The sequence below is a fragment of the Micropterus salmoides genome, unplaced genomic scaffold (assembly GCF_014851395.1).
Source record: "Micropterus salmoides isolate LMB-PRFRI ecotype aquatic unplaced genomic scaffold, ASM1485139v1 Ms_hic_scaffold_20, whole genome shotgun sequence".
In the NCBI taxonomy this organism is placed as follows: domain Eukaryota; kingdom Metazoa; phylum Chordata; class Actinopteri; order Centrarchiformes; family Centrarchidae; genus Micropterus; species Micropterus salmoides.
In genome coordinates this window covers 12,149,599-12,176,129 of record NW_024041151.1, presented here as the reverse complement: position 1 = coordinate 12,176,129, position 26,531 = coordinate 12,149,599, and the positions used below count along the sequence as shown (strand labels likewise).

General features: G+C 40.4%; 1 protein-coding gene across 5 annotated transcripts in view; it reads left to right on the top strand.

Annotated features, from left to right (window-relative positions):
* The window catches only part of ptpn13 (protein tyrosine phosphatase non-receptor type 13), a 49,346-nt gene that overhangs the window by 3,484 nt on the left and 19,331 nt on the right, over positions 1-26,531 (top strand). For 4 of the 5 annotated variants that reach the window (XM_038733400.1, XM_038733399.1, XM_038733397.1 and 1 more), the window contains exons 2-18: positions 2,700-2,819; positions 5,534-5,700; positions 7,356-7,421; positions 9,001-9,186; positions 9,479-9,566; positions 11,872-12,504; positions 18,182-18,274; positions 20,018-20,117; positions 20,684-20,870; positions 21,743-21,817; positions 21,910-22,081; positions 22,553-22,700; positions 22,782-22,920; positions 24,103-24,255; positions 24,699-24,881; positions 25,003-25,165; positions 26,048-26,483. In XM_038733400.1, coding sequence (XP_038589328.1) covers positions 2,705-2,819; positions 5,534-5,700; positions 7,356-7,421; positions 9,001-9,186; positions 9,479-9,566; positions 11,872-12,504; positions 18,182-18,274; positions 20,018-20,117; positions 20,684-20,870; positions 21,743-21,817; positions 21,910-22,081; positions 22,553-22,700; positions 22,782-22,920; positions 24,103-24,255; positions 24,699-24,881; positions 25,003-25,165; positions 26,048-26,483 — 3,104 coding nt within the window. In that variant the 5' untranslated portion in view covers positions 2,700-2,704. Of the gene's footprint in view, positions 1-2,699; positions 2,820-5,533; positions 5,701-7,355; positions 7,422-9,000; positions 9,187-9,478; positions 9,567-11,871; positions 12,505-16,899; positions 17,336-18,181; positions 18,275-20,017; positions 20,118-20,683; positions 20,871-21,742; positions 21,818-21,909; positions 22,082-22,552; positions 22,701-22,781; positions 22,921-24,102; positions 24,256-24,698; positions 24,882-25,002; positions 25,166-26,047; positions 26,484-26,531 lie in introns of those variants that run through there. The other variant, XM_038733401.1, reaches the window with a different exon arrangement.

Sequence of the window (26,531 nt, the reverse complement as noted above, 5' to 3'; positions counted from 1 at the left end):
ATAATGTTTAAATTTGTACACCTGACAATCTCTATGGAACACACATGATGTCTGCAGTTTTTTCTCATCATTTGGCTTTATTTGGAAGAAAGTTTTAAAGAACAAAGGCACTACAGAAAATGAACAATGATTAAATGTGTTCTGATGTATTTTGGTACCCATCTCAGACTTGAGTGTTTTTTGGTTCATCTTACATAAGAATTATGCCTCATTTCCTGTTTATTTGCGTTTTCATCTGCTTTGTTTTTGTATTTTGAGTTTATAAAAATCTGTGAAAGCTGGGATCTAGCAAGTCAATATGACTCTGTGCTGTGTTTAATTTGGGTTTGCTCAAATGTGTGGGGGAGGGAATGAAAAATGGTTCAAAACATCTGTCAACATTGAACATTTTTGTTGTATTCTACCATGACTGTCTGTCATGAGTTTCATATTTTGTGGCAATAGTATTGAGAAATTTAGAAGCTGCACTCTAAATTATAAGTTGTTATGGAGGAAAAAGTGGAGGAAGGATAAAAAGCCATTGGTTTCCACCATTATTATATACAATAGTATTACCATATATAGGCCTGATTCTATAGTAAGAAAAAAAAAATTATTTCAGAAGTGAAAGTTTCGAGGAAGATTTTAGATTTGTTTGTAAAGTTAAGTCTGGTAGGACAGTGAAACAGAACAAAAGGTGGATCTGAGTTATGCTTTTTTGGAGTGCTCTAAGGACTATCAATTTTAGCTTGATGTCTTTTTCAGTGAGCACATGTCTCTCATGACATGTTTAAAACATGTTATGTGATAATATACTTCATATCATGGCTGACCTGTGAAGATTGCTTGTTCTTTGTGGCTCTTTTTGCTATTGCTATTTTGGTACAATTACTTATGACTGCAACATGCTTCTGTATTCTCCACCTTGTCTACCACATTGTCCTCTGTGAATCCTTTGCATTGCCTTGCATATTTGCATTTCGGCGTGTGCAGAATTTTATTGTATACTGCATCACTCACTTACACACAGCTTTTGCATTTTAATATTTATATTTTATATTTATAAAACATATTTAAATGTTTTTATAAAAACATTATCTTTCTAATTGCTGTTTATCCCCATTTTAAAATATTATTAGTTATTGCACGCTAGCCTTTTTTATTAACCATCTGGAGTATGCCAACATGAATTTCACTGCACATATGAGCATGTGACTAATAAAACCTTTTTGGATTTTGAAAGCAGGTGTTCATAATCTTAGACATTTAAAGAGAACAATTATATCGGCTTCACGGACTATTGTGAAATTGAAAATCTAACACACTTACTCTGATTGGAGATGTTCCTTATACCTTGCTATTCTCACATTTACTTTATGATTAGCTGGTCCAGATGTGCCAGTTTTGTTTGATAATGCTAAATGTATTCTAATGTGCTAATAGTTTCTGTTCAGTTAGAAATAGACTGACAAAACTGGTGCTTCCCTGTTTTGCTCACATTAGCATCATTGTCATGGCTGGTTTGGGATTTGACCTTATTGTCAGCACAGTGGGTTCAGAGGGAAACTGTGATAGAGATTAACGTAACTTGTTATTTCTCTCACAAAGGGACTTGTCGTGGCTGGTTTGTGGCATTTTAAGGAAAGTCCCCATTATATCTGGACTACTTGTTTGGTTTGTAGACTGTTACATGTTGGGGGGGAAAAAAGACATCTAAACCTACAAATGGACTGTCATGGATTGTTACCTTCACATTGAAACATATGAAAATCATAATCAAATCATGTAAGGCTACCAACTTGTGGGTCACATGAGTGAATTCAGAGTTTTCTATTAGGTGTAGCGTGTTGTGGCTTATATGCATATATATCTATATATACCCATCCATCCATCTATATATCTCCAAGTACTGTGGATGAACTGTTTTGTGATATTTGTTCATATTTACATACAGTATACTCTACACCAAAGGCTAAATTGCTGTGTTACTGCTATCCAGGAGATAATGTAAACTACCTAGCTTGAGCTTGACCCAGTTATAGTTTTATGACATGTAATCAGGAAACAGTGTGTGTGTGTGTGTGTGTGTGTGTGTGTGAAGACCACAACAAAAAAGTGGTGTTTTGCTTTTCAAGATGAGTGTCCCCTTCATTTGGAAGCTGCTTTCTTAACTTTCAGAAGCTGGTAGAGGCTTCAAGTCATAAACTGCTACTTTGTTTATTTTAACCAAAATAAAGCAGGTGGGTGTGTGGGTGTGTGTGTGTGTCCGTGTGCATGCGCGCATCATGTGCTTGTGCTACCTCCTCGATAGCAGAGGATAATAAGACGGCTTACATCAGAAGATGGGGGGGGGGGGGGGTGTAGATCAAAACCGGTGTTTAACTGCATCAATGCTTATTGTAGTGATATGGAAATGTGGGCTTATTTGCTTTCATCTTAGACTGTCAGGAAAAGCGGGGTGTGGATTCTCACCTTGATTCAAATTAAACCTAACATTCTAACTGAAATGTTTTAGTACTTCCCTGGGAATCTGAATTAAAAAGTCTGAGGTATATATTGCTCAGACTAACAAGATACGTGATGTGCAGATGCTCTGTGTTTTCCTGATGGGAAAGAATGAATGTGCCCTTTTCTCCAATCTGTGTTTAAAGCTTATTTCTGTATCGATGTTTGTTCTTTTTCTGGTGTTAATCAGTTGCTCTCTGTCTCTGCTTTTACAGGGAAGATGCATGTGTCTCTGGCAGAAGCCTTAGAGGTTCGAGGGGGTCCGCTCCAGGAGGAGGAGGTCTGGGCAGTGCTCAGCCAGAGTGCTGAGAGCCTCCAAGAACTCTTTCACAAAGGTATGAACATGTAGAAACAAGTGTGCAAAGATGTTTCTTCAAAATTATTACACATACACACAAAAATATCCACATTTATATGTTGAATATACTTTCTCATGTCCTTCCCATCCTATTAACAGCCTACTTTCTAAATCTATTGACTATTTTTTTTTTTAAATGAAAGTGCTGTATGAAAATCTTGATCACATGAATTTTAGTTTCAATCACATTTGTAATTTTTATAAAGACAATTATTGTTGCTCTCAGTAAAATCACATTCAATCAGTGCACTCATTTCGTTGTCAGTTTGTTGCGTACTGGTTCTGCGTCATTAGTACAATTGTTGACTATGCCGTTTTGTTTTTCTTGTTTTAATCATTTTTGTGAGTCATTTGTGCCTCTAAGTGTCTGTGATTGTCCTTGAAGCCAAAGAGAGATAAGTCGGTCCAAGTTAACTTCAACAACGGGTGACTAAGACATCAGGCAGGATGTGAGTCATCAGGCACTCTCTGAGTTGATTAAAGTTTGGGTGGTGCCTACTCTCATACAAACTCATACTCTCCAGTGCACCTGATTATGTTGGCCGTAATTGTGTCATCTAAACTGTTCACTGTTGGCTGTGTGAATTTCCTCAAAGCCCTAACCAAGAACCAACAAGGAAGAATCATGTGCATTTCTGCATAAACTAGCATGACCTCAACTTCCAGTTTTGCTGACTGGTTCCATTACAGACAACCCCTGGCATGCTGTAGGAATTCCCTCTCATCAGTGTGGCTTGAAAATATGCCTTTTATGCTGAGGTCACATTTACAACAAGAGGATTGTACACAAACGTTCCTGTATTTCAGTCATCACGGATTCTGAGATAAAGTTCTGAACATAAGGACAAAATGCAAGGCTGGATGCTTGGAGCATTTTAGATGATTTGATTTTAATTGTTGTATGGTATTGTGCTGCAGTGATTGTTAACACATCCTTCAGTGTGTAGTTGTGCGGCTATATTGAGAAAATTGTGGCCTCTCGTGTACAGTTTTAGACTGCTGAGTGAAGCTTAAATTTGAAGAGCAGATGTTGGAACCAGCTATTATGGAGTCTCTGAGCTATGTAAAGAAGTCCGTTTGCCACGAGAGTGGATTAATAACTGTACCATTTCAACTTAAATTTGTTAGAGATTTCCTTGTTTATGTAGGGGGCCAAGGTACAATTAACTTAGCAAACCTTTACATGACTTTTCAGACATTGTGAGTAGACTCATGTTGTCAAACACTAAGCCAAAAGCACTGTTTTTCCCCCCGTGTTTAAACAGCAGCGGTTAGTTACTACGTTTGTATAAGAATGTTCGTTTGAACAAGCAATGTGTGAATATTTCTGATTTGTTAGAGGAATTCCTCCACATGCTTTTGTCTGTAGAATATTGAGTATCAAATAGAAAGCAATGCTTCCAAAATTTAGAGCTGTTTTGTCTCTCTACCTGCTCCTGTGTTTGGTACACGCCCGAGGCCAACTGCTGCTCTCCGTCTTGCAGGCTGTCGCTCTAAATGGCATGTTTGCTGTGGATTTGAATGCATGGTACACTGTCCAGTTTGTAAGCATCTACTTTTAGTATAATAGTTCAGAATTATTACCTGCCCTTAGCACAGATAGCAGCTTATCAGATTACATTGTTAAAGGATAAAGTTAGTTACAGTTGTACACTTTGCTGTTCTTTTGAAGTGAAGTGTTTGGTTTCTGTCAGGTTGAACAGTCACTATGCGTCTGGTATGGTTCCTGCCTATATCTGCAGTTTATCGAAACTGTTGATTAATTGTCAAGAATATAATTTGCTTAGGCCGAGTCATGCACTTCTGCTCAGATCTGTCATTGCTTAACCAGAGCAAATAATAGTACTTAGCACTGTGTAGCATCTTAGCCTAGCTGTCTAACATTGGCTAACCTAGCAATTATGAGTACTTGGAACTTGTTCTATTGACATCCATACCTACAGCGATCCATTGCTTTTTCACTTTCTTCTGACACATGTACTTTTGTTAGTCACTTTGGACAAAAGCGTCTGCTGAATGCCCTATATGCAAATGTGTATGTGTGGGAGACACCTTGTAACCCAGTCTGCTTTTGAGTAAGATTGGCAAATGGTCACACGAGTTTTAAACAGGAAACATATATTTACTTAGTAAATTCCAGCTTTTGAAAGCAGATATGTGTGTGCCTCAAATATAGTTCCTCTGTTCGTCTCTTTGCTCCTCTCAGAGTTAAGTATTAGTCAAAGAAAAGAATCTTGCAGCGCTGCTCAAACATTCCTTTGTATATTTATAAAACGTTCTCTAACCATAGCGCTGGCTGTGGCTTTGTAGGAAAAGAGAATTACGCTGTGTAGCCATTCCTTTCTGCTTCTATGCCTCAACAGTTATTTTCTTGCAGGCTAAGAAAGCAACATGTGTTTTTGTTTACTTCAATCATCTTGAGTTTCCATAAACGCCATAGCCTTAGCGAGAAACATCTACTGTGGTTAGATATGTCTACATTTGCTGCATTCAGGCTGTAAATGTGTAGACAAGGAGATGTAATGCTGGTATCAAGATTGAAAACGCAGGACTTTATATTAACACTGTGTGTGCGTGTGTGACAATGGCTGGGAGTTTAAATAATGTACGTTTAAATGTGATGTTTTTTCTTACCCTGTTTTTGTTCGTGATCATGTTTCCAGTGTTTGAATTGTCTGTTTCCCTCTCCAGACCCTGCAGCCATGGGCTTCATCATCTCTCCCTGGTCCCTCCTGCTCATGCCCTCTGGCAACATCTCATTCACAAATGAGTATGTCACCCAGCAGGACTTAAGAGCCTTCACAGCTCCAGAGGTCCTGGAAGGGGTCTCCTTGTCTTCCATCTCTGATATAGAGAAGGTATAAACCTTTACATAACTCATGTGGTGACAGAACTGTAGAAATTGTTTAGTCTACATCTTCTAATGCTTCATCACCTTTTCCATTGCCTTGCGTTAATGCTCATGTATTTTCAGCAATATCCTGGTGATAGTCTAAAGTTTAAACTTCACATTCATTTTAAGCCTGGGAGATGTCTGGTCTAGCCACAGTCTTGGTGGAGTACCTTAAACATATCGGAGATCTTTTCGTGATTTGATCTTTCTGATTAGATTCAGCGTTTCTCCCCACCACACACTGTGCTTATGGGCTGAATGCATTTCCTTCCTCAGAACATTTGCATAGTTAATGGGAAGCGGTGGCTTAAAGGTTAGAGAAGCAAGCGTGTGACCGGGAGGTCATCGGTTTAATCTTGGGACGGCAGATTAAATCTGGGTTGGGAAGCAGAACTTGCAAATGTGATCACGGGAATAATGTGAGTGCATGAGATCAACCTTTCAACAAAACATTGCTCTATAGCTTTACTATTGGTCAGAAGCTGAAGCTGCTATTGTTTTTTTCTCTTGGTTTCTGCAGTTTCAGGATTGGACTAATTCATTGAGAACTTGTAATAGGTTAAATCAAGGCAAGGCAAATCTTAAAGCACAATTTTAACGAATACAGTGTCACCGTTTTTGTTGCATCTATCCAACACTTACTACAGCTAATACAATTGGTCATGAATGGCTTTGAATGATTATTTAGCAAATGGTGGGTATAGAAGCCGCTGTTACGACAAGGCAGGCACATGTTTAAATAAGGGCACATCCTTACTTTAGTAACACAACACCACAAAATGCTGGAGATATATATTAATTGTTTGCAGATCTGAGATTGTGGTGCAGTTGCAACATTCAGAAATAAAGTCATCTCCTGCAATGCACAACTTGTTTTACATATGCACATAACCACGCCCTCTCTAATCAAGTCTACCCCTCTGGCAGAAGAGCTAAAATCTTGCATGACTGGATTCCCGTATCTGGCACGGCCCCAAAGACCTCAGTGCAGTTTTGTGCCGAGTCAGTTTTCCTGCCCGGTCCTGCTTCCCCAGCTGAGTTATTTCAGTGTAGAAAATATCATCTGTTTTTCTCATTATCAGAGACTGTGGGTAAATCTACGTCACCTGTGAGTGCTGCAATTTTCCTTTCACTTTTGCAACATTTGGGGTGGTGTTGTTGCTTTTAATGAGTGACTTTTAAATTTCCACATCTTCTGAGAGTGTGACTGTGTCTTTAAGTTTGTACCCGAGCTCTGTTCCTGAAAGGCCTTGAAAACTATGTTGCATTCTTTGGCAATCCCTGAATTATTCTTTCCTCTACCAAGCCCAACATTCAGGGGAAGTGATTCCTCTCCCAAGCACTGAGTGCAGAGTAATAAGGAGAGGGAAATGGAAAAGGGTTTTTGGATTTAGCCTGAAAGCCCCTGTCTTTTTCCTTCCCAAATAAGAATGAATTCAACTTTTATTACACTCCATCAGTGCTTTAGTCTGTCTGTCTTTCACACAGGGCAGTTCGACTTATTTTAATAAGGTTCTGTGTCTGGTTTATTTGAATTAAACAAAACATTTATATTCCTTTCTTTGTGCTCACAATTGCTTTACTCTTGTAAAGCTTAAGTTTTGTTTTTGTTTTTCACAGATGCACATGTACTCTCTGGGCATGACCCTGTTCTGGGGAGCAGACTATGAGATCCCTCAAAGCCAGGTAAATCACTTAAATGGGCTGTAAAATTTGACACCATATTGACACGTGGTAATAAAGCTGATGTTGATGACAAAAATGTATTTATTATTTTTAGTAAGCTTAACAAATCATTTTTACCTTTTTTTTGTTTATAAAAAAAATACTTTCACTACATTGAGTATCTCAAACAGTGCCAAACCAACTGGACGGGTACCAGGAAAGAAGATGCTAGCGTATCAGCATTAAGTGATATTGAAGTGCGGTCTTCTTGCAGGTTGATGCTCATGTGATTTGACTGAAGATACGCATAACATCAGTTGTTTACCTAGCACACTTGGCAAGCATATTAAGAGTTGACACAGTTAATAATGTTCACTTGAATAGACACACCCAAAGTCCATTTATGTCAAGGGTTAACAGTAGTAATTTTGGCATCACACCAATCTCCCTTGCTGGAACTAATGTGTGGCAGAAAACTAGTTTTAATACTTGTTGGTACTCTTAATTTACAGTAATTAACATTTCAATCATGCTAATTTGCAGCCCAAATGCCTCATAACCGCCGAAAGCAGGCTTGTTTTTCAGTGGAATCTGCCTTTTAAAAATGAGATCTGCATCTGAAAGTCTCATCTGGATAAGAAAATGTTCAAGCTGTATGCACTCTGGAATGTGTTTCAATCTGCCAAGACCTCCAGAGATGGTCTGGCTCACAATGCATTCATATTTCAGCAAGAGTCAGCCAGGTGTAAAACGCAGTATGCATTCACATTTTTGAGAAAGTACCACCCACAGGTTGGAGACGCTATGACTCCCACTCAAGTTTGTTTGCCATCCACTCCACCTCACTGAAGGGCTCCATCCAATCTCATCATGTCCTTTCCCTCATTCATGAAGGACATGCTATAGTAGTGCTCATGGCAGTTGCAAAGCTTGTAACAAACATTTGGCCATATTCAACATGTCATTGTTTGTGATGCATACAAATAATGTGCCATAAAAGACATGAAGTGGACACACTGTATAGACACTTACTGACCCTACACCCACCGTGCCATCTCTGAACTTACTGCTTTCTTTACATAATATGCTCAAAAATGGCATTAATGTGAAGAGAATACAGAAAAATTTAATTACCATACAATAGTTTGCATTTACACATATTTATTCGCTATACTCTACAAATTAAACCAATGTAGCATGGAAGAATTTCACAAATTGAAGTCTTACAGTTATTTAGAGGACTACAAAAAATATAATTATATTTTGGCGATACAATTATGTGATGTGTTAATACTGATTTAAAATTGGTATCACCATCTCCAGTGTCAGCATAGCTGATGTCAAACATAAACTCTGGCACTGAAAAGGACACATTTTACATTGTTTTTGATGATTTTTAACATAAAAAATGTAATAGATGGACAGTTAAAGTAGGTGATGAGTTTGGGTTTCTTAGCTCTGCCTCCTTATCTGAACACAATGTAAGCCATCTTGGTAGTACAGATATCAGATTCAGAGATACCAGCAGAGCTTGTCACTTTAAAGTACACACTGCTTTTGTCACTGAATGCTAACTGTCTTTATTGTGTTCGCTGTGCAGCCTATGAAGTTGGGGGAACACCTAAACAGCCTGCTTCTCAACATGTGTGATGATGTTACACTGAGTCGAATGTCGTTGCGCACGGTGCTGGACATCTGCAGCAAACACATTAGAAACTCCAATTGCGACCCTCCCTTCTCCTATATCAGAAAACTGGTCCGGTTGGTGCTTGGCAGTCTTTCCCAGGTATACAGTTTTCTTTTTTCTATGTAGATCAGATACAACATTGTCTATTTTTCAACATTTTATTTTTATTTTGGATATTTGCCAGAAAGTTTGCACTTCAGGTGTTATGTGTAAGTTAAAAGACGATTATCCGTTCCATCAAAACACAGTTGGTTGATTTAATTACACAACAGATAATGAGGCTCATGCTGATAGAACATGATTTCAGGATGGTTGACTCTCCTGCATTTTTCACCCCCGGTCTTTGTTTTTTCTTTCTCTCTTTCTTCTACTCTCGTCGTCTTTTTCTCAGCTGGACGGTCTGCTGACTGATAGAGAGTCTCTTCCGGAGCGGAGTAAGGAGATTCGGGAGAGGCTGAGAGGCAAAGGTTTGCCCACGGGTAAGATGAGCTGCGCTGACACACACATTGAACACAGTGCAACTAGAGCTGTATTTGTTTGGTGTGTCGTCAAAGGAATGTTTCTGTGGTGTTGAAAGAGTTATTTATTTTATGCAGTGATTCAGATTTCTTGGCTTGTAATGGTTCATGATAAAGGGGTCTGGTTTCTATTAGTCTTCAAAAACACTTACTGTTTTTGTTATCATATGCACTGTGTATTCTTCATTTGAGTGGCACAAAGTCAAGGCACCAGATCCTACGTCTTGAGCTCAGTTAAGATAATAATGATGAGAATAGTCTTTTATTATTAGGCCCTGACAGTATATTGTCTGTTCTGACTTTCTAATGATAAGCTGAGTTATGACCGAGTGTAAGTCAACATACTGTTTTACTGCCTTCCCTGGTTGTCAAGATAGTCATCACTTACAGCCTCACTTTCTGAGTTTGTGGGAAAGAATCGAAAGTAGATGAGGAACAACACACTGCAACCTTGAATCGGATTTAATTCAGGAAAATATGACTACATCTTCCCAGTGGTTTCTGAGAGAACTCCATCATTTTTCCAGGCCATGGAAAGGAGAGCAGAGCAAAAAACATGGCTTCGTCGTCCCGATTATGTAAGCATGGCATGGCATTGATTACAAATGCATATTTTGGAGTCACCAGTGAAGCTGCGTGTCTGCTGTTTGTATCAGTGCTTTGTTTCCCTGGTTGGGCACCAGCCAGCCCTAGGGAAAGTACATGCAAAAGAGTATTACTCAATTCTTAAGAGCCTTTCTTGTCAAGGAGCAGCTTTCTCCCTCTTGTATGCCAGTTGTTCCAAATTATAATTGCTGCTTGGGGAACTCAGTCATTGTCTCTGATTTTATGTTGGACATTTTATGTCCCTATTTCATCATTGCTGTAGTCTATATGATGGCTAAACTATACTAGTATTTGCTGAAACCTTATGGCAGTGGCCTTCTTTGAAAAATAAGACATCCTGTTGAGAAAAATCTTTTTTTCTTTTGATTTTAGCTCATGTAGGCCTTGTGCACTTCCCCCGAGTTCCTGGAAAACAGCCTGCCCATCTTTGATGTGTTTCCCTGTGAAGACCAAGCATATGCTTTGTAGATTAAACCACCACATAGAGTGTTTTTACAGGACTTAACGTCTCTCTCTGCTTTCTCACTTCTGCATCTCTTCCTCTTGTTTTTGCTCTTGCTCGTGTACATGTTTGCCTTCTGTCTTTCTCTCTAAAACAAGAGCTGTCACTGGCAGAGTTTATATACAGCTTGTCTGGAAAGGCAAACTTGAAATTTATGCACAGTCAAAGAAAGCAACATTCATTATTCCATTTTAAGAAAGACTCCCATGATAGATGGGCTGGACGTCTGTGCCAGGAATTGTTCGTTATTGTGGCACTCTGTTTTTTGATAATGGGGAAATATTAGCTACAGACAATCTGCATTAATTGTTGGTAGCCAAGAGCAACATGTTTTTTAATTTGCTTCTCCTTATGCTGTTAATGGTTTACTTTACAAATTAATTAATTTTATTAATGGCTGCTATATTAACACCTCTGGGGCTGTAAATAAACTCCATATTGCGACTACTTATTCTAATCAAATGGCATCTAATCCAACAACCATGGTAAATGAATTTGTGGCCTAATTAAAAACATTGAATAACGAAGTTTCCGTAATAAGGCCACCTAGTGCAAACACATTTACCATCAAATCGGCATGCATATACATGCAGCTGTGGTCCCAGTGTCAGGGTTTTTAATCATGTTATATTGTACAGTAAATCTCTTATTAGGAAATCTGAGGACATACTGTATTCCTACCCAATTATTCTTTTACTCTGCTGGTTGAGTGTTAATCTTTCAATAGAGTCTACAGTCGACCTTAGTTGCCATGTCATGCTGATGCTCTTAGAAATGGATGCCAGGTTGGACAGGCACTTAGGCATAATGAAGCGTACTGTATTTATTCAAATCAAAATCCTTGTTAATCCCTCTCTTGGTCCTCCTCTCATCATAAATGCAACTTTCTGTAATGAGCGTAGTGTTAGTAATTATGTTATCCACTGGGAATGATTGTGTATCTCTCATACTGTGAATATTATAATATGAAAAATACATATGCTGAGAAATGCTATCCGTTTGCAGTCAGGTTTATTTGAATACCAGCTAAATGGTTTTACTTTGCTGGTATTCAAGATGAAGATTTAGTGCATCATTCTGTGTTTTAAAGCTTTGAGTTCTGACAATGTGAGCTTCTGCTCGTGGTTTAATAAAACTTTGGTTCTCTCCTGTTCACAGGGAGGAGTGCCGCCCCCAGGGTTCTGGAGCGCTACCGAGCCAGGACTCAGGAGCAGACATCTCTAAACCGGGGCCTCAGTCGCTCCATGGGCTCTCTGCCAATCCAGGACCTGTTGAAGGGGGATGATGGGGCAGCCCAACAGTATCCCCAGTCTGACTATCACCCCAACTCTGAATCCCCCACAGAACTCTACCCCAAACCCCCCTCACTCCAGCACCAGCATTCCTATCCCTATCTGCACCCCCTTCACCCCCAACAAAAGGGCCGGCCCGTGGAACTGGACCGCAGGTCTTTAGCCTTCCACGGTGGGGACCTGGGCCCTAGTCAGGCCAGAAAGACCTGGGCTTCCTCTGTGGACTTGGCTTACATTGACCCCGAGGCTCTTCGTTTTGGGGCTTTGGAGGATGCACGGAGGGGCAGCAGTGCCATAAGTACCCACTCCATTGGCAGGCACAAATCACCCTTACAGGTATCCAGGGAGAGGGATTCTCACTACTCTGAGTTTGGTGAGCTGAAGAGTAGGAAGCCTCATCACCACTCAGCCCTGTCGGTAGGCTCAGGCCTCACCGGTGCCTATGACAGGATAATCGAGAGGCAGAGGAAACTTCAGGTGCTAAGGCAAGCAGTGGATGGTGAGTACACTTTCTTAACATAAAAGTGCAGTAAAGAGGAACAGGTGTTTGACTTGCTTCTCAAGGCAGCAGTATGCTTTATCAGAAGTGCTTGTCAGGTTGGTCGAAAAGCTTCGGAAATCCCTTCCATCCACAGCTTTCACGCTGTGATTGGCCAAGCGTGCCGAGGTGAAAAAGTAATATTTCCCCTCCTCTCTTTTTTGACTTCTCACCCTGCCTTTGAGTGTGGCCGTCATAAAAAGTTTTGCCTTACACCAAGTCCGGACCACAATCGTCGTATGAACAAGTTTATTTTTTATCATAGTTTTCATCACCTGACCTACTTACTGTGCACATGGCATATTGTGAATATTCTGCACTTTTAAACTGTCCAGGAAGATCCCAGCCATTTTGGCTTTTTCCGATAGTTGGAGAGGAATTCACATTTACAAAGATTAATGATTACTATCAGTTGTGTAAGGATTAAATCTTAAAACCTCTAATGGAGTTAAGTTGTTCCAATGTAATGTCTGTCTGGTTTGTAATGAGTGGGAACTTTTGATTGAACCTCAGACATTTCTAACAACAATTTTTAAAAGTAATACTCATTATAATAAATACTGTGTTTCACTTCTCAATGTTTTTATTCATCAACTGTGCTGAACACACACACACACACACACACACACACACACACACACACACACACACACACACACACACACACGAATGACATGAAATGAAATGTTCTTTTTTCTTTTATTTCCACCTTTTTGTTTTTCTTTATTGCATCAGATTACGCACCACAATCACCTGGTCATAAGTATTTCAGGATAATGGGGTTTTGGGGCATGTCTAAGCTTGGTCTTATGTCATCATTGTGTAATGTGTGGTGCCAAGACTTTTGTCAGAACATGTAGTGAGTGGGCTTCACCTTACGTGTGTGGTGGCCCACAATTACAAGTGGGAAAATCCCTCTGAAACTCCCAGTTTGGTCTTCTAATGAGACAATAAATAACATTTTGAGAATGAAGAACATATCCTTTTGATATCCCAGCTGTGTCATTAAGATAGATAGTAAATAACAAACTGAGTGGTAAAATGTATTTATCAGTCAAATAAAGTGGGTACAGCAGCTTGACTACAGGGGGCTCAGCTAAGTTGACCTGAGAGGTGAATATTGTGACAGCGATGAGATGACGTGAGCAGACAGACACCCGGACTAGTTACAGGTTGTGTGTCCATCTGCAACTACCATGTGGGTTGGGAGCTGGGAGCTGGGTGCTGGCTTGAATGACGTATCGTTGGTGGCTATGCAGCAGTGTTTAGACAGAATGTATGAGTCACTGGTGAAGAGGTTTCCAAATGGCTGATTCTAATTACAGGCCAGCTTAATTCTAGCCTGCCGCTAACTGTCACACATGCTATATAGCCAAGTCCTTGTTTTTTTTTCTAACATGACTGTAAACACACAGATATAAGCACCCGTACGTGCAATGTAGGTACAGGCTCAAAAAAAAAAAATCTTTGCATAATCACATGCTTAGAATGAGCACACAAAACAATTGTTTAACACCTCAGCAGTCAGCCCCAAGAGCTTTGAGTTTCCCTCGGGAGCTTATTGAATTCTTGGTAAAATCTCCATAGGCAGGCTAGTTTTGTGCACAGTCACAAGTGGCTATATGGGCCTGCTGGTCATCAGGGGACAGTGGAGGAGCACAATGAATGAATGGTTTCATATAATAAACCACTGTCTTCTACTTCTTCCCTTTCCTCCTCCCGCTGGTTTCCCATACTCCTCGCTCTCCAGCTCCGTCCAACCTCCAGCCTCCCTGCTTTTCTGGCAGCTATTTTTAATGCTGACCGAGCCACCAACCAACGGCATTCTTCTTCTTGACTGTGGCTTTTTATCCCCAGCAACTCCTGCCCTTCTTTCCCTCCCTCCTCCTTTGCCTTTTACTGATTGTAATCAGAGGCACTTTTTATTTCATATGATGGTGTGAAGTGAGGAGCTTAGCTGTTCTGGCCAGCAGAGTGTCAGAACAAGACAATTAGAATGGTGGGTAGACCCTGTCTATTACACACGTGCACGTTTGCTCAGAGATGATTGTCTATTTTTTGTCAATAACTTCTGATTAATATTAAATCATAGTTGATGTTAGACACCATGCTGAAGAAAAGAAATGCTTACTCCCATTAAAATTGACTGTGGTTGACTGAAGGCTGAGCCAAAATATTTGAGTATTCCATCCCAGAGCCATTTCCCTATAGTATGAATGGGGCCTAATGGAGCACAGACGATTTGCAGGGTCTCGTGGATGTGTTACTTGGCAGAGACTTGGCTTTTCTTTCTTTTTCTCTTACTTTTTTCTGTTCTTTCCTGCAGGAAAGTGATGGCGCAGCATTGGTCAGTGCTCTCAGGTTTCACCCAGTTACACACTGCTTCTCTGCGTTCTGTGTCTGTACATAAACATAACCAAACATTGTGGGTGTGCATGCCTGTGTGTGCATGGGCATGTTTCTACCTGGACCCCCCCTCCCCTCCCTTTTTGGTGCCAAGGTGCTTCAGTCAGTAGAAACTTTCCCCTCAGACCTAGAGACTGTAATTGAAGTCATGCGTAGCGGATGAGGGAATTCCAAACATTATTGGACCTTTCCGGCACTTGGCAGCAGGTTCATGTGACTTCGGGCCAGGGCTGGTCCAGCTTGGACAACAAAACAGAACACTGCTGCCTCAGGATGGGGAGGTGTTCACAGAAGTACAACCCCCATATTTTCATAATCATATTATAGTTTGTTTTTTTGTCTCCAGAACCTGCAGAAGAAAAGATTACTTTTTAAAACTTTTTAATAGTGTTCTTTTCTTAGACACTATGTGCGCTTACAATTTATTTCACTGGATCTACACTGTATGTTTTTCTTCTGAGTCATATTAACCTGGGGGCCTGAGGGTTTCTGTAAGCTATTATCCATTTTAGCCTATGCTTGAAAGGGAGTTCCTTCTTTCTCCCTGGGACTACCAGACTTTAAATAATCCCAGAGTCTGAGTTTGTGTCTCACTCAGGTTGAACACCCCAAAAGGCCATAGCCTATAGAAGATATTTGTGTACTCACAAGCTATTTGTGTTAGACGTGTCTGTTCTGCAGGAAAATAAAGATGGGGGAAATGGAAACTAGGATGTGGGTGAGGAAATGAAAAGGGAGGAGAACGAAGTAAGGAGATAAACGCAGGTTGCATTAATTGTTCCCTGGAAACCATGCTCTTCCAGTTAAAATGTGTACAGACTGTTTTTTCATTAAGTGTGTGTGTGACTCCCTATACTGGGGGGGAAAAAAGACACGAAAGAGCTGAGTAGGAAGTAGGTTGGAGCATTGAACTATGAATGAACCCCCTCGTCTTTTTGCTTGTTAAGTCTCACATTGTAAGTATTTTATTACCACTAAAGCATGCTGACAATGAAATCCTCCTCCTTTTCTTTTTTTCATTGCCTTTTTGTGAATTTATGTGTGTGCGTGCATGCTTGCCTTTTACTAATTTTACTCCCTTTAAGGTAGAAGAGGAAAGGATTCAGAGAATCAACTGGTTTATTCAATAAATATATTGTCTTCATCTGTTTTGTAGGTCTGAGCTATGCATTACATGTTTATCAGTGTCACCCTCTGGCCAACCCTTCTGCTCCCTTGCTTGCTTAATGAAATATTGACATTCACACAGCAATATATCACAGTCTCTCTAATTAGCTGCGACCCTCTCCATTTCTCTTTCCCCTCATTGCTTTGAGTTGCAGTGGGTGTTTTGAGGTCATGATGAAATGTTGATTCCAGGTTTATTGATGGTCTCTCTTAATACGCCGATTCAGCCTCAGGTTAATTGTCACTGACCATCAACCACATTGAACACTCGTGGCTCGACTGGTTTCTTCCCTAACCACATTCGCAACATTTTTTTTCACACGAGTTACACTTGTTGCTCTCAATACGCAATACAATATAATGCAATACCAGGTATTTTAGCAGTGTTTATAATATGATATTCACTTACAAGTACAATCTATACCGTCACAAATGACCTTTTAGATTGAAACCCTGTTCTGTTCTGTTCTGCCGCATCCAGGACACTCACCGGACTGAAACTGTAGGTGGCTTTTTTCAGTAGTGAAGTTAATGTTCTTGTAATGCAAGATTTGTTGGGATAATCTTATAAAATCACCTCCTGGCTTTTGGCTAGTAATTTAGAGTTTTGTAATGGAAACTGATTAATAAATGTATATGCCTATCGCTTAAAGTAATTGTTGTTGTGTGCTGACTGTTTTTTTTTTTGTTTGTTTTTTTTGTTTTTTTTGTCTTACATTTTTAAAAATCTGTTCCAAAATAAGTAGCACATAAAAATGCTTTAATTCACAAAAGTTTATCTTGGTTTGGCTTCCCTTTCCTGCTAAGCTGTAATCAGATCATAAACTGTTGTAATTACGTTACAATTAGCCCCTTTTGGAAAATCCTGTTGATAGTGGTGGGCTATTCTGGGATTTTCTCTACATGATCTTTCTCAGTTCATCCTGTAGGTCTCCAAAATCATCATGACTGCACACATAGCATCATAGTGGACAGTGTAGGACAGATGACTGCGCATGTGCATTGGTATCTGTGCATGTATGTGTCTTTGTACTAGTAAAGCCAAGATGGTAAGTTGCTGTCAATTACACAGAAGAGACTGCTCCTTTGTGTACTTGTTTTGTCTTTTATTTATATATATATTTTTGTTTGTTTGTTAAAATGGCACGGTTCATGAGTCACCAACCAGTGGACGATGGAAAACTATTTTGCGTGACAAGTTGAGGAGTCCTCCTCCTTAGTAAGATTATAGTTGCTGCTGTTTTACTTATGATGTTAACATTTACATTATAGGCATCATTATAAAGAGAAGTCTTTTGTACTGTGAAACTCTTAGAAACTAAAATGCCCGAGCAGTGACTTGAGAATGCCACTTATTCAAGTTATGTAACTGATACTGAAGAGCAGGACTTTCAAGTTAATTTACTTGAGAAACGCATGACACCTTCGGGTAAGGGTCAGACTGTTCTGAGTATTGTTTATGGCGTTTTCCTGTGTTACCACAGATTGTCAATTCAGTTACTGAGTTTATGAAGCATTGCTTAGAGAAAAAGTGAATAATTGTGGTGGGCTGGTCTCTACTTGATGTGGTTCACCCAGTCAAGCAAGACAAAAGATTACACCCTCTAAAAAAAATTCTAACCTGACAGGAGGCATGCCAGCATACACTTGTGAAGAATCTGCTTTTCAGTGTAGTTCCATATGTTTTTCATTAGGAGTGTTCACCAACAGCATGAATAATGCCTGCTTTGTGTGTCTCAGTCTACTTGTTGGGCGTTACCATCAGTCAGAGAGTCCTGTAAAAGAAAATAGTAATTTGTCAGCTCACCTGCTGGCCATGTCTTCTGAAAAGTGATAAAACTTTTTGTAAAGTTTTGAGTCGCATTATATTGAAAAAGGAACAGCTTCACCTTAACATTTCTCACAAATGGTAAACGTGTCTATATAACCATTCTTAAGTTGTCTTATGTGCATGACGTTAATGTTTGATCCATTTCATCATTTCGCAGACATCCTTTTATACTACTGCATGGTACGTATTCTATTATTTTTAAAAGATGGGTTGATGGTCTTTCTCTTCCCTCAGACCCTGTCCACACCCACCAGAGGTACCACAGTGATTACAGTTCATCCAGTGAAAGCCCCTCAGTGACCTCCTCTGATCCAGACTACAGACAAGGTAAAAAAATGTCTCTGAGGAATTCTTTATTGTAGTTGTTCTCTTCTTTGAAGCATATATGGTATACTACACCATTTTGTGATTGATTTTTGTGAGCGTGCAAACTGTTAGCAACAGGTGGCAGGTGCTGCACACACATAACTCATCTTGGTTATGTGGATGCAGCACAATAAAAATGAAAAAACTAAATCCAGTAATAACATGCCCATTACAATAGACCAAAGGAATCAGTTAACAGGGGAAAAAAGAAGTAGCCACACTTGGGACTACATGGTTCTTAATCCTGTTCTGGGGATCTTGAGCCCTGCTGGTTTTCACTTTAGTCTGATCAAGGATCCAGGTTGATTTACACGTGGAACGGTGAGTGAATCATTTAACAAGAAAAGAAGCGGTAGTCTACGTCACAAAGCCTAGGATTGAAAACCATAGGTGCAGGATGTCCATTATTCCTTGTTTCCACTGAACACTGACTGTGGCCTGTCCTCCTCAAAGCCAGATCGCCTGCAGTCTTATTGCCAAACATCACAGGGCACACTTTGTTGAATTTGAAAAATTGTGAGGTACACTGCTCTTAGTTTGGAGAAGCACTGCAAATGTCCTTTTGTCATTTCCAGGTGACTGCTAAGATAGCTGCTCTCAGACACGTACCTGGTGCTGCTAATGTAACTTGATCATGTCCTTAGCTGTGTAGGATTGCGCAAAATAGCATACCATCATCTGTGCAAAATAAAATGCAGTAAACATAAACAAGACTTCAGTGTCGTAGTGTGAGAAACTGGCTGGCCTATAGAAAAATATGGTTGCAGGTTTGAGCGACGCTCAGCTGCTCAGATTTAATCTTTCAAAAGGGAGCTACAGAAATACTCAAAACAGAAAATGAAGGCAGTAATAAATTCAGAGAGTACAGAGAAAGGCTTATGGATGTATCTACATTTTATTACCTTTCCATTGCATTCTACTGACATTAGACACTGGTTATTATGACTAACCCGTGAGTCCTGCACAGCTTGTCATTTGTTTAGAGATGTTGCAAATGATTTAAGTAGTAAGTGTAAACATAACAGCCACTCAAGCACAATGTCTTAATCTGTTTAAGACTTCGGATACTGTTGACTTGTATAACTACACACATTTTTATGTGTAAATATCAAAATAAATTATTTTAATTGCCAGTTTTATATGTGCTTTTATTTTTATTAATTTGAGAGGGAGTGACTAATTAAGATTAAATTACTCAAACTTGTCAGTGTAATTGGAGACAGCTAACACAGGTACAAAAACAACTGTGTTACCAAACTCCATTTAACTACTCCATTTTATTTTTTTTTCCACATTACTCACTGTTGCATGAAAGTTTGACATTGAGCTTAGACAGCTCTGAAGAATTTAGACATACTACTGCCAGATTTATTTGGAAATGGTTAAAATATATTAAACATGTTCCAAAAAGAAAGCTTTTAATGCACTAAGTGGGGCAATACTTGACTCCGTATATTTTAGTACTGTCTGACGCACTGTTGCTGTAATACAGTCGTAGTCGTTTGTACGCAATTTGAACTTTGAGTATCCTGTAACTACTCCACCTCCTTCAACACATGTCCATGCAGGTACATTTGCACCGCAGTGTGGGTGTCTGCTTCTGGAGGGGTGTGTTTGATTGTGTATGTGAAAACAAAGTGTGTGTGTGTGTGTGTGTGTGTGTGTGTGTGTGTGCAACTAATATGCCCGTGTTTCCTCTTTTAGCTAAGAAACCAGGCGATGGGAGGCGGTATGGCTCCCAGCTGGCACTTTCCTCTGAACACGATGCCATGTCGCCTTCAAGTCAAAACACACACAGGCTCAGGTAACGCACACTTATGTTGACAGGTCTTGAATCAAATGTGTTTAAAAGGCTTTGCTGCGTTGTTCACCTGAAGTTTTGGTGCCTGCACTACAAACCCTCCACAAAACAGAGAAGTTACTGATGTAGCTGTCCCATTTGGTCCTCTTAAGGCCACACACAGCTGGTGTGGCTCAGCAGGTTCAGCCCCATGCTTTGCTAGTGAGGTCATCTAATGTGACATCCACATTCAGCAATCTCTATCTCTCTAATCTCTGGCATTACTGAGAACTGCCTGCTGTTGATATGCCTGGTAAAAGAAAAAACATGTTTTCATTCTGTCCTACTGCACAGAGCGCTTGTTTTCCCCTGATGCTAAAAGAAAACACTAATATTTGGTGTCTTTTGTGCGTAAACACATTGTGTCTGACATGTCCCCCTCATGTTGCTGAAAGCAAAAAAGAAAGTCAGTAAATTAAAGACAAATCCCACAAGACACCTCACACAAAAACCCCATCTTGCTTCCATTCCACTTTTTGACAGTATCAGGCTGTTCTCACACCCACCCTCCTCTTTTCTTCTCCCTGTAGGCAGTATGAGGGGGCAGCTGATGAAGGTCAGGTTGGAGCAGAGCTGCTCTTCCAGAAACAGGAAGAGGAGGTTCAGCGGCTGCAGGCACACCTGGCCAACAGGCTATCCCTGGCCCCATCTCGCACTTCCATGCTCGACCTTCGAGACCCCCTCTACATCTCCTCTGTACCACTTCGCAAATCCAAGGTTTTTGCTCATCATGGTTTAAAGGACTCAGGGATATGCTTTAAATGATAATCTGTGTTTAATTCTGTTCAGGTCTTATTTTCCTTTACCAAATTTTGTCTATCTAAAAAATTCCTTATTAATATAGAACTGTAGACCACATATGCCACAGCCAACTCCAAAAAGTGGTTAAAATACATCCTTTAAACACGCTCACTGCAGTGAGAACTCCCTACATCCAAGGTCTTGCTGTCAGGGTTGTATTGCAATATTTGATGACGAATGTACAATTTTAACTCTCATGAGCTCATTGGCAAATTGCTTGTTGAGGCTCACGGGATGTTCTGTAAATAAAAAAAATAAAAAAATGCTGACTGGAAAACATGGTTCATGTCAGCCTCCCTATAATAATTACAAATATTGTTTTTTTTGGGGGTATGGTCTGATTTGTCACAAATTATGAAAATGTGTTAACACAAGTGGGAAAACATGGCAACAAATCTGCTGATGTTGGCAGTAAACTTTAAATACTGTATATAAGTTATAGATTTTGTGATGTCTTTCCGGATGTTTCTGAGTTTCCATTTGGTAAAAGGAATCTTGCTCTTCCACTTCTGGTGAGACTTGATTACAGCAAAACCATGACCAACACGGAAGTGTGTAGTGCAACACTAAATAAACAGCATCACATGAGCTGTTGTCATTGAAATCTCATGATCAGCTTTTAAAACAGGTGTTCATCCCTCACAAAAAGTGATTACATTTTAATCAGTTGTCATAATAGCAACAAATTTATATTAAAATAAGGCCCAGATTGAAAGTGATCCTTTTAACATGTTGGTTAAATAAAGGTTCTCTCTGACAATTACTTGTTATCTTTACACCAATTGCAGAACTTCCATGGGCCTGAGTTTGTGAAGATGGCCAGTGAGCCCTGTGTTGCCTTATCTGTTCCTTCTTCAATAATGGTGAGTGTTTGTTTATACCACTTTTGGGCCAGTGTGTATCCGTGCTGCATTTACACTCCATTACTCCTTCCATTTTTCTCTCTGCCCACAAGAAACGTGGTAAAGTGGAGGAAGTGCAGAGGAAGGTGGGTGTGGTTCTGCTGAATGGCCAAAAGCTGGAGCTGACCTGTGACATCAAGGCAGTGTGTAAAGATGTTCTTGATATGGTGATTGCCCACATCGGGCTTGTGGAGCACCATCTGTTCGGCCTAGCATACCTCAGAGGTACTGTATGTTGCTGCGGTTTATGTCACAGTTTGAGTTGTGTGTGAGCATGTAGGGGATCACTTGAGTGTGCCCTTAGTTGTGTTATGTAGTTACCATGGTTCTTGTTAGTTAGCCATTGCTATTTCAGTCACTGATCCAAAACTTCTTTCTTGCATAAGAAAATATTCCAGGAAAGTAGTGTTCATTTTTCAAATGGCACAGAATTTATTCTAGAGGTGATATTCCTTTAAATGCATAGTACAACACGGTGAGATCCCATGTCAAGCATATTAGATGACGTTTGATTATTTTTTATTGCAGATGTTTGTGGTATTTTCTTGTACATTCATTTTCTGCACCTGATGTCTCATTAAAGATGCAAAGCCTATGTTGACCCTAACCCAGACAGACAGACATTGTTGATTAATTCCTTCTCACTCTGACAACTCTCCTACCCCAACCCTCTCCTCCGAAAAATCATACACACAGAAAATGAGTTTTTCTTCGTTGAACCTGATGCCAAACTTTCCAAAGTGGCCCCAGAGGGATGGAAGGAGGAAAAGAAGAAGAAATCTGATGTGCCTTTTAATCTTTTCTTACGCATCAAATTCTTCCTTGATGATGTTAGCCTCATACAGTAAGTGTATATTTTGGTAGGTTGGAACCTAAAATGACACACATCACATTTAAGATAACCACAACTGTCTATTTTTAACAGACATGCTATGACCAAACATCAGTACTACCTACAGCTGAGGAAGGATGTCTTGGAGGAGAGGATGCATTGTGACACAGAAAATGCCGTTCTGCTGGCTTCACTGGCATTGCAGGCTGAATTCAGTGACTACCAACCTGAGGTAGCAAATCTTTTTAATATACTGCATCTTCTCTATGTGTTTTCGGTCAGCTAGCAACACTTTATTTACTACTACTACCGGTCTAAATTGAACATAATTCATGCCTTTCTGATTCTTTTCATTTACTTTCTTTTATTTCTTTATTTTGTGTAATCATGTCTTAGTTTTTATTGTTTTATAAATTGCGGTGGTGCACTGTCGCCTCACAGCAAGAAGGTCGTGGGTTCAAACCCTGGTTGCCAGGCGGCCATGCCGGCCTTTCTGTGTGGAGCTTGCATGTTCTCCCCGTGTCCACGTGGGTTCTCTCCGGGTGCTCTGGCTTCCTCCCACCATCCAAAGACATGCAGGCTAGGTTAATTGGTGTCTCCAAAATTGTCCTTAGGTGTGAATGTGAGTGTGAGTGGTTGTCTGTCTATGTGTGGCCCTGCGATGGACTGGCGACCTGTCCAGGGTGTACCCCGCCTTTCGCCCCATGTAAGCTGGGATTGGCTCCAGCCCCCCGCGACCCTGTATGCAGGATAAGCGGTTGACGATGGATGGAGTTATTTATATACATACAGGTATGCACCCCGAACATTCCATAGTGCATTTTTTGAATTTGCATCTGGAGTGAATGTAAACAGCAGCAACCAGATGATAAGTCCATCTAGACTGTGTTTCAGCACCAAGCATCATCAATGTAAAACACAGAGTCCACCTCCTCTCATTTTGCCGGAGTCTTGCATTGACAGCTTGGAACATGGACCACCTGCCGAGTGCTTGATCCGGGATGTTGATGGGGCAGGTCTCTGTAACGATGTAGGCACAAAGGTCTCTGACTTACGTTGCTTGGTCAACATGAGTCCCATTTTGTTTCGAAGCAGAATTAAGTCCAAGCTGGGCCAGCATGGCTCCCCTCCGGCTCTTCTTCCTCTCCTCTGAGTGATCACCGCACCAGCCATGGCGCCTGGTCCGGTTGGTGGATCGTTGTCAGCTGCTCTTTAATCCAAAACCCCCGTCTTCATCTCCCAATGATTGTATTTATGTCAGAGGTAAAACATGTTTTGGCAATAAAGCCGGAAAAAACAGATAAATAACAAAAGTTTAGCGAAGTTTGAAGGCGCTACCGGCTGCTGCTTCTACAAGCTCTGATTTTATTTTTTATTTATCCTAAAAATAATGCTCTTAATCTCTGTGCCTCAGCTCCATGGGAAGACCTATTTCAGACTGGAGCACTACCTGCCGGTGTCTTTCATGGACAAGGTGAACCAGACAACCATTAAGGAGGAGCTGCTGAAACTTCACAGCAACTACTATGGAGCATCTGATTCTGAGGCAGAGTTTGAGTTTCTCAAGGTCAGCAAGAGTATATAAGAATCATAGTTTCAGACGGTTGGACCAAAATATTTCCAGTTATTGCTATACTTGGTGTCTAATAGTAAGTGTTTGTTTTGTGATGAACAGGATTATCATTTTGTTTGGCACTTTTTCCGGGAACACTTGGCAAACTGCATTTTCAACTACAAACAAAAGTAGTTGTGTTCTGCCACTGCATTTTATTCTACCTTTGTAATATGTTGTACTGTGCTAAAGCAGCTCTATTATCTCTATGCAGCTGAACCCAATTGAATAATATTATCATATTGTGTGTCAGATAAAATCCATGCACTCATAGTGGATCAATGACCCGATGAAAGAGTTCCAGTACTCAATTTGTCTCCAAACATCCATCCCTCTATCCTCAGTACTGTGTATTTTTGAGAATTTAAGACTCTGATTCTATTGTGATTGTCTTAAAGGTGAGCCAGAGGCTGACAGAGTATGGTGTCCATTTCCATCGGGTTTTTCCTGAGAAGAGGTCCCAGACAGGCATCATGCTGGGTGTCTACTCCAAAGGGGTGCTCATCTTTGAGGTCCTTAACGGAAATCGTACCCCTGTGCTAAGGTTCCCTTGGAGGGACACAAAAAAGATTTCCTTTACAGTATGTACTTGTGTCTTTACTATCAGAAATAACACTATGCCACATTATAGCAAATGCAGTTTATTCACTTTACCCAGCTGGTCCTCACTTTCATTTAAATGTTTCATTCTTTGTCCTGAAGAAAAAGAAGATTTGCCTTCAGAACACTTCAGATGGGATTAAGCACCTGTTTCAGACAGACAGTAACAAGACCTGTCAGTATCTGCTACAGCTCTGCTCTGATCAGCACAAGTTCCACCTGCAGATGAAGGCCCGGCAAAACAACCAGGAGCTTCAAGACCTAGGTAGGAAAGAAGTGAGCAGCCACACATGTCTAAGTGGGTGGAGTTCACGTAATATGGCCTCAGGCTTAGACAGATGTGAATTGTTGGCCAGCAAGAAGTTACATATGTTTTCACTGAAAGGAAGGTTAACAACAGTGACGTATCGCAGCGTCCAAAAAATGGCAAACCTCCTGATGGTGGCCACACTGACTACACTGTTTCCAGCTGCAGCTGCATGTGTCAGCCATCCCACATATCCTCTTCAGATAAAAGCTGATGCCCACACATTTCCTTTTGCTTAAAATTTCACTTTGTTTCAGTGACATATTTGTTATTTGCCAAAACCTACCACACTGTAACAATTGCTGAATTTACATACAACCTTTGCCTTTTTATGTTAATTACCATGTCCATTGTCTAACCTGTAGTTTACCTAACCTGCAGTTGTCTAAACTGAAGTTTAATTTCTGAACATAATATAACATAATGTGTCAATCAGACACGTGTGGGCTTATCTTGAACTGATTAATCCATTTCATGGTTCATTGCTTAGTTTGATTTGTTTCACTTGGCTGAACAACAGAACGACTTTGTCTACATCACGCCCCATCCTTTAACCAGATCGTTGACATAAAGTTACAACTAAGATGATGACTGCCAAGAAAACTGCCCAGACCATTAGCTATGATGATTAACATTGATATCTTCATTAAAAAAAAAAAATGGTGCAGAGGAAAGTACCTGGCCTTTTTCCATCTAGACAATAATTACTTCAGACTGAGGACTGTTAATGACACAGATCAACACTTAAGCTCTTTGGAATGTCTCATACATTTTGTTATATTAATAAACAAATTATTATCATTAACTATAAAGTAACTTTCTGTCCTTTCTGGTAATCAGAGAACTGCCCCTTGAGCAGTTTGCAGTATTCTCTTGACCCTCGGAGTGGAGACGTAGTGGCGAGGAGAGTGAGCTCAGGCAGCCTGGCTCCCAGCTTATCGACACGCTCCAACCCAGACCACCTGAAGAGGATCTCCTATTCAGAAGTGGCCCTCAACAAGGCACCGTCTGGCCCAATATTAGTTCAAGATGAGCTTCACTTTCCAGGTTTCAATCCAGTGGCCTCCACTGTCCTTTCCAACCCACGATTAATAAGTCGCTCCCACCACAACCTCGCGCTCATGCCAGAGTCTCCAGAGTACAGAGTGGCGAAGTCGTATCATGGCCAGTCGCACACCAGATTGAGTCTGGCACAACCCAGCCAAGTAGCCCCTCACTTCCAGCAACACCAGAGAGCCAGCTCAGACACAGACTCCCTCTTACATCAACAGGACACGTGAGTTAAAAGAAGGGAAATGTTAAGCAAGCACCAGATTTGTTCCTA